This window comes from Thunnus thynnus, chromosome 2, assembly GCF_963924715.1.
Source record: "Thunnus thynnus chromosome 2, fThuThy2.1, whole genome shotgun sequence".
Lineage (NCBI taxonomy): Eukaryota > Metazoa > Chordata > Actinopteri > Scombriformes > Scombridae > Thunnus > Thunnus thynnus.
Window position 1 is genome coordinate 5,405,079 of NC_089518.1, and position 20,266 is coordinate 5,425,344.

At 38.7% G+C, this 20,266-nt stretch overlaps 2 protein-coding genes and 1 long non-coding RNA gene across 5 annotated transcripts in view; 2 read left to right on the forward strand and 1 right to left on the reverse strand.

Moving 5' to 3' along the window:
* The first annotated feature begins 1,742 nt into the window (after window positions 1-1,742).
* Window positions 1,743-4,060, forward strand: LOC137190854 (uncharacterized). The gene is made up of 3 exons (XR_010930307.1): window positions 1,743-2,245; window positions 2,468-2,635; window positions 3,345-4,060. It is a non-coding gene; the product is annotated as an uncharacterized lncRNA (long non-coding RNA).
* A 1,598-nt stretch (window positions 4,061-5,658) lies between these two features.
* On the reverse strand, window positions 5,659-8,805 carry zmp:0000001132 (alpha-(1,3)-fucosyltransferase 7). Its single transcript, XM_067576236.1, has 2 exons — window positions 8,574-8,805; window positions 5,659-7,451 (listed from the first exon to the last, which is right to left on the reverse strand). The coding sequence occupies exon 2, from the start codon at window positions 7,401-7,403 to the stop codon at window positions 6,363-6,365; it is 1,041 nt and encodes a 346-aa protein (XP_067432337.1). The 5' UTR covers window positions 7,404-7,451; window positions 8,574-8,805; the 3' UTR covers window positions 5,659-6,362.
* Window positions 8,806-16,826: 8,021 nt separating this feature from the next.
* The window catches only part of abca2 (ATP-binding cassette, sub-family A (ABC1), member 2), a 119,517-nt gene continuing 116,077 nt past the window's right edge, over window positions 16,827-20,266 (forward strand). Inside the window, exon 1 of one of the 3 annotated variants that reach the window (XM_067600572.1) lies at window positions 16,827-17,239. In XM_067600572.1, the coding sequence (XP_067456673.1) occupies window positions 17,174-17,239 (66 nt within the window). In that variant the 5' untranslated portion in view covers window positions 16,827-17,173. The remainder of the gene's footprint in view (window positions 17,240-20,266) is intronic. The other 2 variants (XM_067600556.1, XM_067600552.1) reach the window with 2 other exon arrangements.

Here is a 20,266-nt window from a genome sequence, read left to right on the forward strand (position 1 = left end):
TCAACGTTTTTGGAATTTAACACATACTAGGGACTAAAAAAGGACCGTTCTTATCTCCAACATTATGGAAGTGAAGTCACTGGGACACACGTTTAAAGGTTTGACCACTACAGTCAAAGAAGACATTTTTCACCTTTTTACATTTTTGACTTCTTTTCCACCTTTTCAAGGTTTTGACCTATTTGACCTTTGCCTGAGGCTGTCTCTGCTGTTCAGCCTCAGACTGGACAATATATTACAGCAAAGGTTTGAAAAAAGACAGAAATGTAGTTTTATGTGTTATTATTTGAGTTTGAATGATTTATTCACATTCAGTGAATTCATCGTGTTCAGGTTTCAGTGTGTCTTTAACATTTAACTGACATGATGTGATGCCAGTTAATGATCACGATTCATTCAAGTGTGAAGTTAAGTGAATCATTTATTGTCACCATTTCTCCCACAATGATCCAATCACCAACTTATAATGCTTTATCTGCATTCATTCACTTTTTCTTGTTTTTTAACCTTTGACTTAAATTTACATAGTTATTCAATTCTTACTGCATCTGCATTTGCACTGATGATGAAGTTTATAATAATAACATAAAGTAAAAGGTTCATATGTATAACATATTCATTTTGAAGATCATTGATGTTTAAAAGATTAGTGTGAAATTATAGATGATGAACTCATTAAATGGAAATACTCAAACAGGAAGTAACACATTACATTTTCTCTTGTTTCTGTAACAAAGTTGTTGTTTTTTTCACTTGTACTTTATTGAGGATTTTTTTAAAAAAATCAGTAATATTATTTTTTTACAGAGTATAAACAAAGTGAAATAAGTACAAAGTGAAGAACTGCGTTAGAATGAAAGAAAACAAGAAGCGAGTCACATCAGAAGCTGCTGGTGCATCCGCAGAGCTCCATGTCCAGCAGCAGCCACTCAGCACTCAGCCGCCACTGGAAAAAACATCATGAGGAAGAACTCTTCCAGCTGTTCCTTTTCCTTCAGGAAGAACTCTTCCAGCTGTTCCTCTTCCTTCAGGAAGAACTCTTCCAGCTGTTCCTGAGTCCTGGTTGAAGATTTTTGCAGTCAGGACCCTTCAGCTCTGTGACGCCGCCCTGCCTGAAGATCAGAGCTGCCAAATCATTTTTTAAAAAGCCTTTAATTCATCTCAACTCAAAGTTTTATGTTTCCAGTTCCATAATGTTTTATGTGGGTTTTTTTGTTTTTACTGTTTTTATTTTATTTGATCATATTTCAGGTTTTTTATTCTATTTTATTCTCTCTTCAATTGAGTGTTGAACTGTTTAAACTTTTTTTTACTTAGTAAAGCACTTTGGAATGCTCTTTTGAAAGGTGCTATATAAATAAAGTTTATTATTATTGCTTCTGGCATGTAAATTGAATGTGCTCTTGTGTATTAAGATTTGTCATGTGACTGTCCCAGTTGTTGTTGCTCTCTATGTCTTGTAAGTTCATATGGTGCAAGACACTCAAATAAACAAACTAATCAATCAATGTACAAAGTGCAGCACAGGAGTAAATGTACATTATGTTATTTTATGTATACTGTGGAGTTGCATCACAACTATCTTAACCCTCTGGTCTCTATGTTGGCCATTTGTGGCCACTTCGCTTTCTTTTTTTTGACCATTTTAGCTGTGTTAATGTAAATGACAGAATTACCCAAGGGTGTACATTTTTTTCTGATTTTTCTATTCTATTCTATCCACCTATGATGAAGAGACATCGTCCACCCATGATGAGGACACATCCTCCTCAGAGGATGACAGCATCACAGGTGACGATGAAGAATATCAGCCGGTGCCTGATTCCTCTTCCTCAGGGGGTGAAGAGGATACAGACAAAGCAGTTGAGGCCAAGCAGCTAATGGTGGAACCAGTAGAAGCAGCCTGGTCGCCAGAATAAAACGTTGGCAGTTTATGTTTCTGTAAACCACAGAAATGATGAATATCTACGTTTCAACACGTGAAATATGTTGCATATTAACATTTCAACAAATCTTACCATCTCAACATTTCTAAAGTGACGTAGTTCACGCGAGATCTTTATGAGTTGAGGAAGAGGAGGAGGAGGAGGAAGAGGAGGAAGAGGAGGAGGGGCAGGTGGGTGGTTAGTAAGTTTCTTCGAAACCACATCGAAATCAGTGCCCACTTCCCGTCTCACCGACACAGGCGGGTGTTTTCAGTTTTGACGTCAGGACATCTGCAGCTGTTTTTCTGGCAGAAAACCAGGTGTTTTCAGTGAGACATTTATATTTTAAGCCAAACTACGATCTTTCCCCAACTCTAACCAAGTGGTCTTTGTGCCTAAACCTAACCAGACCTGAACCACAGTGCTGTCACATCATAAAACATCATTAGGCCTATTGAACGGATAGAAATGTTTGTAGAAATGTTGATATGATACGTATTACACGTGTTGAAACATACATTCAACGTGTCTGTGGTTTGCAGAAACGTTCAATGCCAACGTTTTCTTCAGGCGACTGGGTTGCACGGAGACTGGGGAGCTTTCGCTGGGTGGATGTCTCTTAATGGGAGAATTGTGTGGTACAATCCAGTACCTACTGGTGCCACCCCAGGGCCCACCCTGCATGCAGTCGCCCGCATCAGCAGCCTGAGGTTTGCTTTAATCTGTTTATAACAGAGGAGATGGTTCAGCTACTCTGCACCCACACAAACCTGCATGGGAGGCGGAGGTGTGAGGAGTGGATGGATGTGGATTTAAAGGGTTAAAATTCTGGCATTGATAAAATTTTGGATTCCATGATCAGGACTGATGCCAATAAAAAAAAAAAAAAACAGTGAAAGTAGAAAATAATATTAATATATAGTGTTTCTATAGCATTTTCAGAATGTAAACAAAAGGTGGCCATTTTTGGCCACAAACAAGCTGAGAGGGAGTTTTGTCTATTTTGCTTTCCCTGCACAAAAATAACAATGCATAATAATCAGTGTTGTTGTTTATTAGTTACATATCCCAGACTGTGTTATTCATTATATAAGAGAAAACACTAGCACTGCAAATATGGGTAATAGTTGATTTTAAGGTTGTTTTTCAACAAGCGCATTGCGCAAACAAACTGGCATTCGAAGGGTTAAAATCCTGAGAAGGAATGGATATTTGATACTGAACTGATGTTGGTTAAAAATGTTATGCAGTGAAAGTAGCAAATAACATCAAAATTTTAAAATTAAAATTTTGTCCACACTCATGTACGGCTGTGACGTTTGTGTGACTCTTAAAAAGACGACATAGTAAGTGCAAGAAATGTATTTGCAATGAACACAGGCTTATATTTTGTCACAGTTCTTTCTTCTTGTCTTTCAGTTTGTGTTGTGGTTCATGGAGGAAAATCACACTGCAGTCCGAATAAAGAGGATTGAGTGCATTTACACTGGTGCTGCAGTAAAATACAATTCTGAGTACTTGTACTTAAGTATTTCCATTTTATGCTACATAGTACTTCTTGATACTTAAGGTGGTATTTTAAGGTGGTCTGTCACATGAGTCTAAGGTCAAAGTCAAACTTCACAGACTCTCATCAGGTCATAAGACTTCAATCAAAATTGTATACTATTGTCAGCTGTTGGTACATGTCAGTCAGTGCACATGAGTGCAGTCACTGTGGGATTAAACCACTAATTTGACTTATCTAACATCATGCACCTGCTTTTTTCTTTTGCATTCAGCTGCATTTACATTGCACACACTTAGCTGACTGTGTGTCATGTATATATAGAAAATCATTGTGACTAGAAATGTTCCTCTCTGTTGCTTCTCTCACCACACCCCACAGTGATGTCATGTCATAGTGGTGTTTACTGAAATGAAACCTGTGACTTTTAGAGGACAGATTCTGCACTGATGACAATGAACTGCCTCTAACATTTCTTAGTTGTTAGATTTTTCATATTTAATTTAATCAACCTTTTAAAAGCTTAACTACAAGGAAATCTGGTGGGGGAAATAGTGAATCCTTTATTGATTTGGTTGCCTTAGAAGTTGTCAAATGTACACATACTTTAACAGAATCAGAAAAAATCTTCACCATATGTAATTTGTAATTGTTGAACTCCAGGTTGCAAAAACTCATAAATTCCCAGACAATCAGCACATGTTAATTAGCTTTATAAGCTAATTCTGGTACAGCATGTCACATGACAACATTTATGTTAGATATTGTACATGGTCCCTACTGTACATAAACAAATAAGTAAGTAACTAATCCAGTATTCTGTATGATTTCTAGCATATATATTTCTTCCTTTTTGAGGAGCAGCTGGAAAGGTTTTAGCATTTCTACATTAGTTCAGTATGCTTTCAGAAATATAGAAAAAATAATAGAGAATAATAAAAATACCAAAAAAATAAGCTTTTAAAAAAGAATCAGAATGCTTGAAACTAACTAGTAGGCAGTTGTTGTTTTTTTCATTATTTTTTTCATAATTTGATTTATGATTTATCTATTCCCCTGTTTTCACTCATGTGCTCATTTAGAAAGCACAGGTGTTTGATATCATTAACTCAAGTCATCTCAGCTGGAACCAAATTAACACACGATTCCCCGGGTGGAAACACTGAGAGTCAAAATTACTCACACACTTCTCAGAATCTCAGGATGGATAGATACAGTAAAAGGGCCGTGGGTCAGTTCACTTGTTTTGGAACAAAGGATCCATGAGGCAGAATAAATGTCATTTCTTTCTTTATGTGCAAACTGTTTTTTTTTATGTTGGTAAATACATGGACATTATTTTACTGTATTCTACATTCTTTATCAGTTGCATATTTCAATTTCAGTTTATTTTACTATAGTACATTGAGGAATTAAACATTTTGAAAATGTATACATGTGTTGTATCTTTATATTGTGTTCATCATGTAAATAGGTTGTTCTGTTGGAAAACCGCGAGCACCATCATTCATTGCAGTATGAGGTTTTTACAGTAGTGTTTTGAATTGATCTCACTAGTGTGGAACGGCTGTTCTGTAGTGTTTGTGTATTTGATGGCTTTTGTGTGATGTCTGAAGGCAAAGTTTGGTTTCAATGTAGGATTACATGGTGTTGAGTTGAGAGTTTGGTTTGTGAAGATGAGTGTACAGTTATTCACGTGTGTTTGGAGTTTTGGGAAATACAGTATAATTTCAAGAAATGTGTCTTAGCAAAAAACTGTAATAACATTCTCAATTATAATTTTCTTCCTGTTCGTGACTGCTTTCACTGAGCTTGCACATTGTATATTGTCTAATTTCAGTTGTATTAATATGTCTGTCTGTCTTAACTGTCTGTCTGTCTTAACTGTTAACAAGGTAACAGGGCGTTGCTGTAAAAGCGCATGTATGCTCAGCCAACCTACCCTATATAGATACAGGATATGTACACGTACTGCATATAAATATCAGAATCGGTTTATTAGCCAAGCATGCAAGCATACAAAGCATTTGTCTTTGCTCTCACAAATGCAACATAAAAATATAACAAGAGTAAGGTAATAATAATAAAATAAACTAAGTATTACTAAATCTAAATGAAAATTTAAAATTTAAACAAGTATACACACACACATTGATATATGTGTGTGTGTGTGTGTGTGTGTGTGTGTGTGTGTGTGTGTGTGTGTGTGTGTGTGTGTGTATAAACTATATATATATGTATACTTTGGTTAATACATAGATATATTAACCAAATATATCTATATATTGGTTAACATATAGATATATTAACCAAAGGGTCAGTATTAACCAAAGGCATAAAGAAAGAAAAAAAAAAAGTAACAACTCAAAGAAGTGTTAGGGTGGATCCGGGGCTGGTCTGTTACTTTCACAGCAGTTAGTTTTCTGAACATAACCAAACCCTGACCAAAGGGAGGCAGATCTCACACCCCAGGTGTCATGTCATTTGAATTGAGCATACTGAGCCTTTAGAGGACAAATAATCATATAAAGAAAATCAAATTTCTCTTTTGTTGTTTTCTGATGAGCATGACATTTCTGGAGTACAGTATAAAGAAACATCTTTTACAAAAATATCATCTCAGAAATGATTTCTTTTTCATCGTAAAGAGAAACTTTGGTGAGCACTGAGAACATAAATAAACTGAGACATACTTATTTATGGTTACACAAGTACCACTTCCGTTTTTTGGTGTAGGGCATAGCTAACCCAACCAACCACTTGAGATTTGTTTCTGTGGTGTGCATCTTCTTACTGTTTATGCAAACTGCATGCTTGACTGAGATGTGTGCAATCCTACATCAAATTGTCAGTGTATGGATTTTTACATTCGCATGTGGTAACTGAGCACTATCAGCAGTCCCATCAAAACACCTCAGTGAAAGAAAATCCTAACTGTAAACCCAGCCCTCCAGGTCCTGATAGACTTTGTTGGCTGGCAAACTGGGGTACCTGACACAGATTTGGCACAGCCTTTCTCTCCAGTCAGTGTAGGTTTTGATCCTGTGAGTAAGGTGCCACTTGAAGTATGCCTCATAGGCCTGCCTGTCTGCAGCCAGATGCTTCAGATAGGCGGACAGATCAGCTGTGCTCTCAAAATCAGCCACATGGATAAAGGAACCAGGTGGAGCCAGGGCATCATAGGTAGCCCTGCTGGGACCAAGAACCACCGGTATGGCCCCTGCTTGGAAGGCATTCCTCCAGAGCTTCTCGCTGATGTAGTCCGTCGCCTCAGAATTCTCAAATGCCAGGTAAAAAAGGCAGTTTGCAATAGTGGGCAACAGCTTTCTGTTTGACAGGGGCTTCTTGTTCCACTTGCCGTACACCTCTATGGGGATGTGCTTCTTTAGACTTTGGTAAACACCAGCCCGAGCCTGGTGAGGCTTGTATTTGCTGACAACCCAGCCGACAAGGCAAGAACGATTTGCAGCAGCAGGGTAGCTGAGATCATCACCTCCTTGAAGGGTCTTTCCATAAGGGACAGATATGTCTGCATCATGTCTGTAGCTCATGGTCCAATTGAAGAGGCCGTTGAACAGGTTGAGGTTTGCATTGTTGACAGGAGGCTCCATGGACAGCCACACCCAGCGCTGAGAGGCCGGGCGATCCAGGTGCAAAGGCAGCGAGGACGGACCTTTCCATAGCTCCTGGTGGTGGAAGACCACCACATCAGCAGCTGAGAAGGTGGAGGTGTTGTCAGTGAGGAAACAGCGGCTGATGTTGTACATCTCAAGGCATTTGTTTCCGTCAAGCCTGTAGGAGCGTCCAAATGGCCAGTGCCACAGCAAGATGCTGATGTTCCTCTGAGGAACATCTGGATTATGTTTGTGCAGAAAGAGCTTCTGGTCCAAGAAGCTGAAATAAAACAGGGATGAGAAAGAGCTGAGGAGAATGAGGACGAGGAGGAAGGCTCGGGATCCATATGTTGTCATGGCTGCCAAGGGTATTCCAGGTCAAAAGGGCACAGCGCCGGTATGGAACTAGAGAGGAAGGAAGGGTAGATCAGAAGTATTATTATGCCTTCACATGTTCTCATCAGTGCAGGAACTGCAGCGGTAAAAGTGTAAACAACACAAACATCAACTGTAGAGGAAAGTAAGGTCTGTTTTAAACCCTAAAATTGTTATTTTTACATATTTGTTCAGACAAAAATTAGACGATATTGGTCAGCTGGTTGAATTTGTTACAAGTGAACAGATTTAAAAAAGCATTCAGTAATCAGTAGGGTTTTTTTTTAATATGGTCAAATTCTTGCAAAAGTCCTGAGAAAAGACTGTTGATAAACTGCAGACTTTTCTCCACAAAAAGATTAAAACAACATTTGATTGAAACTACTCTTCTGTCTTTGTCTTCCCTTCACTGTTCAGCTCAGTCTAAGTTCTACTTCTGCTGGATGTTTTTTCTTCGTATGATTTAGTCATCAGTATTGCTGCTCACTCCTAACTGCTCACACAATGAATATTAAAATATTTAAAATCTAAACTACTTTAAACAGTAGTACTTTATGTCCCTTTATTTAGTATTTGTAATCAGTGTACAAACAATTAATAAATATTTTATAATCCACTATAATATAACTTTTAGCATATATAAGTGTTTATTAATATATCAGTCAAGAACTAGAACTCCTATACTATAAAATATTTCTTCACAGGAGAAGTTACAATTGTTAACAAGTTCTGTACACTAATAAACACTTATCTTGCCTTTATATCAGTTTAAAACTATAGTCTGTTTTAAAACATTAAAGTAAAATGTTATCACTGAACCTATAAAGTGAAAATATCACTACATCACAAAAATATGAAAACACGATTGATCAAAACCATAAATCACTGTATAAAAGTATAGATACACTATTTTGCAGTTTACTGTTAATTATGCGGGTTGATGGTAAGGCATCTTACGAAATGAAACTGGCAGAGAAAAGATATCTAAAGATGGCACACCCTGATAGCTGGCTTCGCCACAAACTGAACTTCATTTTAAAAAGAGAGAAATGTAAATGCTCAACTGTATGTGCCCACAGGTTATCATATAAGCTGAGCAGGAGGGTCTGAATAAAATAAAACAGAATTTGGCAGAGGGAAGTTGGTACTTACCTGGGAGGTAAAGCATCAGGCTGTCTGCTGCCCATGAGGTTTTGTCCTGCTCAACACATCCTAGATAATATAGGAAATCCTGCCCACCGTTAAATTTTTGACTCAGCTCTTGCTTCACACAGACACACAATTTCTCTGTGACAGGGTGTGACAGCCAGCCTGACATTTGTCAGTATTTTCAAATTAATTTAATTAGTATCTTACATGTATGTAAATGATGTGTTTCATAGGTTTTTACTGGTAAAAAAAAAAACTGAACAATGAATTAATATCTTTTAGATTTAGATTCCTCATCATGTACGAAACATCCTCTAATGTTGAGTAAATGAAGTTGGGGTGTGTTTACTGACACATTGTGGTGTTGGCCATGCCCACACCCTTCATGACAGTCACTGTGCCACCCTGTTTTACACTCATTCAATTACCAGTGAGGCGGCTTGTGCATCTGCCGTTTGCAGGGTGAGCACAGCCAGTAGCAAGTGGCATTCAAAAACACAAAGTCGGTTTTACATTTAACCACAAGCTGGTCTTCCTCTTCCTGTTCTTGCAGCTCTGCAGAGGAAAGGGGCACAGGGTTTCACACAGCTTCAGTGTTACTTTAAGTGTTACAACAAGCTGTTTCGCCCACAGCCTTCAAGGTCACATTTGTTTTTTAAAGCATAACCTCATGCAAAACAGGTGCCCTCTCCATACTCCCACACTTTTCCTGTTGATTCTGTCACTCATGTACTGCCTCAACTTGCAATTTTCATTCAATTAGGGGTTCAAGCAGCAAAGCTTCTTCTTCTTTTTCTTCTTCTTCTTCTTCTTCTTCTTCTTGTGACCTAAAAGTATCTCGGTCTCAGAAATCATAACAGCTACAGTTCCCAAACTTGGCAGATAGGTTGGAAATCTCAACCACTTCTCAGACAAAAAAAAAAAGAAAAAGGACCAATTGGCCAGATGGTGCAAATGTTCAGATGCTAGGTCTGAGGTTTGCGGCGCGGTTCTCGGATATTCTGCCACTATGGGGCGCCACAAATGCGAAAAGTGCTGTAAGGCAAGGCAAAGCAAGGCAAGTTTATTTGTATAGCACATTTCAACAACACAGCAATTCAAAATGCTTTACATAGAGCATAAAAGGCATCAAGACAGAATATAAAAGTAAGACAAGGCGATGTAAAAAAGACATTTAAATACAATTAAAAAGTGTTAAATTTGGTAATAAAAAGCTAAAATAGAATAAGACAGATAAAATAGGAGAATAAAAGTTACAGTGCAGTGCAAGATATAACCCTCAAATTTGGTTTAATAAAAGGCAGCAGCAAACAGAAAAGTCTTCGGCTCTAATTTAAAAGAGCTGTTGCAGCAGACCTGCAGTTTTCTGGTAGTTTGTTCCAGATATGTGGAGCATAAAAACTGAACGCTGTTTCTCCAGGTTTAGTTTTTACTCTGGGAACAGAAAGCAGACCTGTCCCAGACAACCTGAGAAGTCTGGATGGTTCATAACGAAGCAGCAAATCAAAAATGTATTTTGGTCAGAAATATATTTCATAAGCCAACAGCAATATTTTAAAATCAATTTTTTGACAGACAAGAAGCCAGTATAAAGATCTGAGAACTGGAGTGATGTGATCTACTCTCTTGGTCTTAGTGAGGATTCAAGCAGCAGCGTTCTGAATCAGCTGCAGGTGTCTGATCAGTTTTTAGGGTGACCTGTGAAGACACAGTTACAGTAGTCGAGTCTACTGAAGATAAATGCATGGACAAGTTTTTCCAAATCCTGCTGAGACATAAGTCTTTTAATTCTTGATATATTCTTCACGCTGACTTTGTAATGGTCTTAGTGCGACTGTTGAAATTCAGGTCTGAGTCCATAACTGCACCAAGATTTCTGGCTTGGTTTGTGGTTTTAAACTTTATCGACTGAGGCTGAATGCTGACTTTTAATTGATCTTCCTTGGCTCCTAAAACAATTACTTCAGTTTTATATTTGTTTAAACGAAGAAAATTCTGGCACATCCAATCGTTGATTTGTTCAATGCACTTACTCAGTGCTTTTATTGCGCCATAGTCCCCTGGTGATAGGGTTATGTAAATTTGTGTATCATCTGCATAATTATGGTAACATATTTTGTGGTTTTCCATAATCTGAGCCAGTGGAAGCATGTAGATGTTGAACAGAAGAGGCCCCAGAATGGATCCTTGGGGAACTCCACAAATCATTTTTATCCGCTCAGATGTATAATTACCCATAGACACATAGTAGTCCCTGTCCTTTAAGTAGGATTCAAACCAGTTTAGTACTGTGCCAGAAAATCCCACCCAGTTATCCAGTCTGTCTAGAAATATGTTGTGGTTGACTGTGTCAAACGCAGCACTGATCCAGTAATACTAATACTGAAATTCTGCCACTGTCAGTCTTTAAGGGGATGTCATTGAAGACCTTAACAAGAGCAGTCTCAAAAAATGGGAAGTTTGATGTGGGCCTATAGTTGCTCATTAGCGAAGTGTTCTTTTTAAACGTGGCTTGATGACAGCAGTTTTCAGGGCCTGTGGGAAGACACCTGAGAGAAGAGACATGTTGACAATACGTAGAAGATCTGAGGCCATGCAATTTGAAGCAATTTTGAAAAAGCAGAATATCAAGGCAGCAGGAGGAGGATTTCAGTTGTTGTATAATGTCCTCCGGGATTTTATGGTTGATCCGATAAAATTGTGTCATACTACTCAAATTGATTTTAAGTGGACACAGGAACAACACATATCCTGTACCTGTGATGGAGGCACTGACTGCTTGTCTAATTTTCTGAATTTTGTCAGTGAAGAAGAAGGCATTGCAGCTCCTGGTGGATAGAAGTTCGGAGGCTACTGACACAGGAGGGTTTGTTATCCTGTTGACAGCAGCAAACCAGGCACATGCATTATTATTGTTTTTGGCAATGATGTCAGAGAAGAAGGACCGTCTTGCATTTCTCAGTTCAAAATTATAAATGCAAAGTCTCTCTTTATAAATCTCAGAATGACCTGGAGATTTGTATTTTGCCACCAGCGTGGCATTTCTCCATGGAGATCTTCTCTTACCAGAGACAACCTTCACCTTAGTAGGTGCAATGGCATCAATTACATTTGAGAACGTGAATAAATATTTCACTAGTGTTTTCAGTGATATACCGTTTTGTGAATACTTCTGTTTGAACATTTGTGTGCATGGAGATAGCACTCTCAAAGAAAACACAGGAATGATCAGAGAGAGCAACATCAGTCACCACAACCTTGGAAATGTTCAGACCCTTAGAGATGATTCAGTCCAGAGTGAACCCCTTGTTGTGTGTGGGCTCGGTCACATGCTGAACCAGTCCATAGTTATGAAGAACACAACACAGTTCTTTAGTCCCTCTGTCCTGGGGGTTGTCAACATGGATGTTAAAATCACCAACAATAACTACACAGTCAAAGTCAATACAGACAGAAATACTCAGAAAGTTTCTAGGAAATTAGTATAAAATTAAAGCACTTTTGAAATAAAGTGTTGTCAGAGCTTTGACTTTTCTGGATTCAGTGCCTTGAGATGACTTCTGTTGTGATATGGCGCTATATAAATAAAAATTGATTGATTGATACAGATTATAGACAGCAGCTCAGTAAAGTCATATTTAGGTGGCCTGTAGATATTTAGGAACACAGCTGGAGAGGAGGAATTCAGCTGAAGAGCCACATATTCAAAAGAGGCAAAAATTTCCATATCTGCTTGCATTGGAGGGAATCATTAAACTCAACCTCCTTTCTTATGCACTCTCGCTTCACTCATCAAACTGAAGCATTATCAGACCAGTTTTTTGGGACAGGCTGTGGCTGAGGAGGAATGGATGCTAAATTTCGGTTGAGCGCTTCCTGTTTCTTTGCAGTTTCTTTTCCGGGGGAGGGAGGGGGGGGCTGTGATGATTGTGTCAAAACTGGCTGAGGACTTAAAGCCAGTGGTGGAGGCGGATGCCAAGGGGGGTTTAGGGGAGAGAAGATAGGAGTAAGCGGGGTGTAAGTTTGGTCCCAGCAGTGACCAGCTCTTTCATGTGGTCAGTGAACTCCAAGAGGGGGGAGGAGGGGGAAACAGTGACCTGGATGGGGTTTGGGGGGGGGGGGGGGGGGGGGGGGGGGGGGGGGGTAAAGGGAGTGAATCCTCAAAGGTGGAAGTTGATGAGGGAGGTGGAGACTCCTCCTCTCAGCTCTGATGACTGTCATGTTTACAGCTCTCTTCAGGCAGGGCTGAGGTGGCTCTCTCTCTTTCAAGGTTTCTGCCACCTTATGTTATGTCTTCTTCTTGTTTAGATTCCTCTTGTCTCTTGTCCTTGGCAGAGGGAACAGATGGGTGTCGCAGGAAGTAAAATAAATTAGAGATGAACAATTTTACTCCTGACTTGTAACATTTGCAAAATGCAGATCCAAAAGTACTCCAGAAATTCAAAGGCTGTAGTTATTGAATGCTTTTTGTGTGAAAACAATGCAAATGTGTCACAGTTTGGTCAATAATTGTTGCTGTTGTGTTGACTGTGGGAAGATGTGGACTCAGTACTGAACCACGCATGTAACCAATCATAAAAAACTATAAATACAATCCAGTATCCACTGTGAGTGACAAGTAGTAGTGTAAAGATCAATCGGGGCCCAACAGAGAATTGTTATTGCTGGCACCCTAACAAGTTCACCCAACCGTGGATATTTCCGACTATATTTATTTCCGATAAAAAAGTGAGCAAATTATTGATTTGAGTCACATTTTTCATATTCAGGAAGTGATACTATAAAAACTTTGAAGCTTTGAAGTTCAGTGATATGCACATCTGAATCACTTTCAGTTATTGTTAGGGCTTCACAGACCTCTTTTGTCCCAGGTATTGCCTCTGAGTTTCCATACAGACTGCTACACCTTATCGCTGGAGGTTGATGGAAAAGATGAAAAAAAAGCTGCAGACATTACTCAGGGCTGGAAAAAAGTATTCTTTCTCCGCATGTTTTTGGAGTGAAATATATTTTATAATCTACAGTATATATATACTCTATTTAAAAATGACTAATTTCATCATATCGTCACATGTTTTTGTTTGTCTTTATGCTTCACTGACACACAGATATGGATTAATGTGCATAAAGCACACATATATCTAGAGAGTTAGATGTCTGGGGTCTAGTTATGTTTGGGGTCTGATTATGCCCCCATACATAATATACATCACTATCTAGATGAACATTAATTTCTTTGTCTGTTAGTATAAAACATAAGATATCCTGTAATTTGTACCATAGTTACATGTAATGGTAAGAAGAGGAAGAAAAGAAAAGTAAAAAGATGGCTTTGCATATAGCAAGAATGAGGAAGCATAAGGAAGAATGTTTAATTTTCTTCAAGAATTTACAGGTGTACACCAGCAACTTAGTATATTCATATACCAAGAGATATTAAGTGTAGGCCCTCGGCAAAACTGAGCCACTGGCCTCCATTAACCCCCAATCTTCCCCCTCTGTGCACTGTGTACACCTCTTCAGTGCTCCAGATAGAACTGTGAGGTCAGTACAGCCTGTCTGGATTTTTTTTAGGCCATTGCCAATATCTGAATGTGAAAAAAACCCCATATATGTCAATCAGTTTTAATGTTTCTACATTAACAATTGTTTTTGATTGTCTGTGACATTTGGCAGTTGAAAAGTGAGCTTGTCAGTGCTCTCTGGTGGACATCGAGACCTCAGAAACAAAACAAAGCATGAGAGAGAAAACTTTTAGGATCTGAAAATGATGTGACTCATAACATGCTTGTACAGTGAGAGACCCAAAGCTTGGCTGAGAAAACTCAAAACATTAAGCAATTTGTAACTGTTATACTTTTTAAAAATAATTTACAGACTTGAATATCCATGTGGACATAGTGTTTATTCATACACATTTCCTTTATCTGTGACATAGTGTTAACTAATACCGTACATTTTTTTTAAAATTATTGTTGTGTGTGACGGTGTTTATTTATTGAACATGGGTGTACTGAGGAAGCAGGATGTGGCTGTGAAGTGTTTGTTAAAGTGTGACGCTTGCACTCAGTTCACGTGTCTGATTTTGTGACTCAAGTGCTGTCAATATGTGTTGGTCTTATTTTTTATCATGTGGCCACTATAATAAAGTCTTTTTAACTTTTGCGCCTTGATAAGGCAGCTGTGCCTTGATTGGTCTGGGAATTCATTCACCTTTTTTGTGGACATTTATTACCTTATTTTTGGCATTTCTGTACTGACATTTATTGTTGCTTAAATAATATGTAGTATAAAAATAATACTAAAATGTTGTCTTATGCTTGGCACAGCGTGCTGCCTACAGCAGAATGAAACAAGTCAATCATATTAAGACCAAAGAAAAGAACATATTTTTAAAATAAAAGCTGAAAATTGTCATTTCTCAGAAATAATCAGCATCTTTGTTCTTCTCATTCTTCTGGCTGGTTGTCTCTGGCTATACACTATTACAGTAAGATCTAGTAAGTAAAAAGAAGGCAACACCACACAGAAAGGACTGATGATATGCTTCATGTACACTTAATGGCCAAAAGTATATGGACACTGGAAAATCACACTCATATCTCTTTATGAAACATGTCATCAAACCATGGGTATGTATCTGCTGCTATAACAGCCTTCAGTCCTCTGGTTTCGGGCTTCCTAGCAGATGTGGGGACCTGGATGCAGGGATTTGCTCCCATTCAGACACACAAGCATTAGTGAGGTCCAGCACTGATGTTGGGTGATGAGATCTGGCTCACAGTCAATGTTCCAGTTCATCACAAAGTTGCTGGATGAGGTTGAAGTCAAGTTCTTCTGCACCAAAGTGGGAAAACTTGTCTTTATGGAGCTGGTTTCATGCACGGGGACACTGTCATGTTGACACAGGAAACAGACAAACACAATATTGGAGGAAACATGGCTCCTCTCCCTTTTCACCAGGGTTTCCCAACATTTCACTCCAATGTTACAGTCGATTTAAATCTATCAGTCATTGTTATGTTCTTTGGAAGGGCTTCAGTGAAAATGTGTGTTTTTTTGTTTTTTTTGTTGAGGTTGTGTTTGAGGCAGATCGTGTGCTGATAGTGAAAACAGGTGTGCATCATTAGGTCCTGTAATGCCGCATGCATGTTTTATGTGACAGATGGTGGAGTCACAGGAGTGAGGGTTAAAAATAGCGTGCATTGACAATATAACACCATTTCCCAGTCATAAAACTTGTTCATGTGATGTTGACATGAAGGCTATTTTATAAGTTGCAATCTTGTAATTCTGACAACAGATCTATTTCACTGCAAACATTTCAATGTCAAAGTTTAAACAATAAAGCTATGAGAGAGCATGCACACTGTGACTGACTCAACCTGTGCTTCTCCTGCTTTGACCAGTCAAAATATCTGCTGTGAAAATGTCTTATTTTCATACGATATGAACAAGAATGACTTGCATTTGTACCGCAAACTGAAATTTGTCAATATGTGATAAGTTGCACAAGAATTTTGAGAATGAACATGCTTTTCTAAAGATTCAACTTTCGGTTGACAACGCCATAATACTGAGATCAATTTAACGTTTCTGTTTGTTGACGTTACCCAATAAGCATGTTGATGAGAGTTATTCAGCTCCATTATCCATTCTCGTCAACAAGACTAAGTCATCAAATCACTGGGTCAACTGAAGTTTAAGATCTGCAAGAAGAAGCCAACAATAGTCAGAGAAGATAGCAGTACAGAGGTTGGATTGTCTTCCATCCTGTAAGAAGCACTTCAGTTATGTCTAAACAGCTGCAGTGGACAGAAAGGAAGAACAAATGAAGGCACTTGTGTTATGAATAATTAAGGCAATAAGAGGGTATGTTGCACACATCAGCATCTTCGCCAAATTGTCATGCATCTGTATATTTTCTGTAAACAAATAAGACTTACACTGACAAGGCTGTAGCTTCAAATCAAGACACTATAGGTCATGGCCTTGGCCATTCAAGTATGGGACTTTTAGCAAACTGAGGCTTATATTCTACAAGTATTTTATAGACTAATCCCTGTATTTTTTCTTTAGAGGAATGAAAAATGAAAAATGAGCACAATAAATAACAACAACGATAATAATAATAATAATTAAAAAATAACTTATAAAAGGCATAATAATAATAAAAACATTGTCGTTGTTATTCACATTTATTTGGGCAGAGACCTTTTCGGTGTAACAACGTAACAACTGTTGACAGGCAGAGGTTTTTTTTTCACAGGTTTGACCGGAAGTGTGTTGTTATTCCTGTGGTTAACTTGACGGTAGCTGTTAGTGCTGCTTTCCTGCTCCAACTCCAAGCGTTACATTATAACGCTGCGCGGTGCTTCACCGACAGACCACACAGACACAGTCCCGTCTCTCCTTCTACCGCAAGCCTTCTTTATTAAACCGCACTGAGTAAAAAAGCGTCATTTTTAGCATCGGAACAGGCTCGGACGAGACGCCTGGCAATGGGATAGAAATCCCCCGGTTATTTAAATCCAGCCACAGGCCACCGCCGGTATGCTAATTTGGTAAATTTAGGACACACTGAAGCTGAAGTGGGAGGCAAAATGGGATTCCTGCACCAGCTGCATCTCCTGCTGTGGAAGAACATCTCTCTGAAGAGGAGGGGGCCGGTAAGCCGATACATTGCTTTATGAAATGATGTAAAAAAAAAAAAAAAAAAAAAAAAATTTAAAAAAAAGAAAAGAAAAGAAAGAAAGACAAGAGCAGAGCAGAGCAGGCGTGTTTGGTTGTTGGTGTGTTTGGGAAGCAGACGGGCGTCGGTTCAGCCTGCTCCGCTGCTGCATTGCCCGCAGCCTGCCGTTCCTCGAGTTCTTCTAGCAGCACCTGTCTCTGACTGTACACGTTACCAGCAGACATTACAATAACACCGCAGTGAGCAGCGTTTCCTGCCAGGCTGCTGCTGGAGAGCAGGAGCTTGCTCTAGGTGTGTGCCCATACTGTCAAACAGGTTGTTGTTTGTGGATTTTAACAACAGTTGAACTCCATTGTGTAATCTCTAGCCTCAATTCTGAAGTCAGTATAAAGCCTCTGTGTATTAGCTCAGGATATGCTATGATGTAATGAAGTTTTTATTCGATCACATCCATAAAATGCAAAAATGCGATAGGACAGACTGATATCAGATAACGTTACATCAAAATACATGACCTGATTCACCTCGAATACATGTGTAACAAGATATCAATGTCAAACTCCACCCTAAGCATCACCTGAAGAGAAGAATATGAATATGATAAGGTATAATATTATACAGACTTTCTGTTGCTGCCACTTCAGTTATTACTGTAGAATGTTGACAGCATGTCAAAAGGCCTTATAATGAAATTAAAGGGGTGCTGCAGTGATGAAGTATTTCACATGCAGAAAGTCAGGGGGAGAGACAGATGAAAGAAGAACGGTATAAACGGAAACAGTAGAGGCTGGGATATGCTGATTTTTTGTCCCTGTAAGATCCAAAATCACTGGAGACTATATTTCCCATAATGCAACTCAACAGCATCTTCTTATTAGACTCTCCCTGTGTATTAAATGGCTCATCTTCTGGATTCCACATGTCCAGTTTGACAAAAAAAGGATATTGCTTAGTTATCATACAACCCATGTTTTGAACTTCTGTCACATGACAACAGGTCAACAGGTGATAACAGTGGTGAGGAAGACTATGAGATGAAGGTAGCCCCTTTTTAATGACTGGACCAGAATTTATTGAGGACATGTGCATGACAGGACCTCTAAATAACCGAGGCTATGTTCAAGCTCAAAGAATATTGTTATCACAGCAAAACCAAACATGTAAATGATGATTTTTCTTTGCTCAGATGCAAAGACAGATGCTGTTCCATAAACCCTCTCTGGCAGGATGTCAGGGTAGATGGTTGGCTGTCTGACTTTGACACCTTGTTTTCCTTTAGTTATTGATTTGTAATGTTGATATATTACACAAATATGCAAAATGTAGAATTAGGAACATATTGGATCAGTAAATGAATGAATAAATGTAGGTTTCTTTATATTTTGTGTAAAGTCAGATAGTATGGAATACATAGAGAGAAGAGAACAGAATTTATAATAATATTTCAGCAAGTATGGATGACCTTGATCATGAACTCCATTAAACAAATTAACTTTCACAACATCCACATTAACAATGAAATAAATGCTGAAATGTTCTAACAGTGAAGAGTGAAGAGTGAAAGAACATAATGGCATTAACCTCAGGTTAGTTACTTAAGGTTTAAACCTTTATTAACCACAGTTAAACTAACAGAGACGGAGCAACAGCTGTTCTATCTGTACTTTAGGAGATATTTCTGCAGTAAATGTTGACAAAGCTGGCAGGAGCCATGGAGATGAAGGCCACACCTCCATAATGTCATAAAAACCACTCCTGGTGATCAGCAGCAAGCATTTTGTTGGTTTTAACTAAACTCGATATGTTGTCATTTCTAAACCTTGGTGATTAACACGTAGACAGAGAGCTGTGTGTCTCCTGCAGAGGCTCAAACAGAAGACATGCACATAACTACACAATTAGGATGCTACCCGGCTAGCGAGTTAGCTGGCAAACTGTACAAAACATACCACAGTCGCTGTTTTCCATCCAGGAGTATTGTTGCTTCCCCAAAAGTAGAAAAGCCCTCCTTCTTTTCCTCATGAGTATCTTTCGCTGACATTTTTTTTGGAGTACTGGTATTACACCATATTTGGTGACCCACCAGATTAACCGCCAATAGGCTAGTGGGAGCAGCCTTGGCCATGTGTATTTCATCGAATCACAGTGCATTTCATTGGTCATGTGTCTTGAAAACTTGATATCTCCTAAAACGTGCTCATCCGCAGACTCTGATTGGCATCAAATATTATATTCAAATGTTTTAATGTTGATCTTAAAAGTAACTATAGCTGTGAAAATAGCTGTGAAATAAATGAAGTGGAGAAAAAAGTACAATGTTTCCCTCTCAAATAAAAAATATAAAATGGAAATACTCAGTAAAGTACAAGTTCCTCAAAATTGTACTTAAATATAGACCTTAAATTTACTTAGTTACTTTCAACCACTGGCTTGAGGCTAGCAGCTGCAGGCTACATTAAATCAAACTGCATTGTGGGTAATGTAGGTGCCAGGTTTCGACAAGAAGGAAGAATGTGTGAAATAAAAAAAGTCCCTGGTTCTGCTGCTTCACTTTAATCCTTTCTTTAAACAAACTGTCCATCGTGAGCGATGTTATAAGAGTGCTAAATCCCTGCAACACCATCGCTGAGACTGAAGACTCTGATGGCTTTTTATCTATTGCCTCTGTTTTTGTTCAGGTCTGTGGTAGAAGGATCCACTCTCACTCGTACAGTGGTGTGTAGATGTGGTGAACCTGACCTTTGCATGACTCATGTCTCACTGCGACGCGGCACCGTAGTTCCCAGAAGTTGTGTGGAGAGCCCATTGTTTGGTCCAGAAAATGGTGAAAATGGTGAAAATGTTTCTCAAAGCCCAAGATGACGTCTTTGCATGTCCTGTTTTGTCTCCACCAACAGTCCACAACCCAAAGATATTCAGTTTACTGTCATAGAGGACCAAAGAAACCAGAAAATATTCACATTTGAGAAGCTGGAATCAAGAGAATTTGGAATTTGTTTTTTAA

What these genes read in the sequence shown, in the direction of transcription:
- zmp:0000001132 (XM_067576236.1), bottom strand. Translation starts at nt 7,403, where the DNA reads ATGACAACATATGGATCCCGAGCCTTCCTCCTCGTCCTCATTCTCCTC.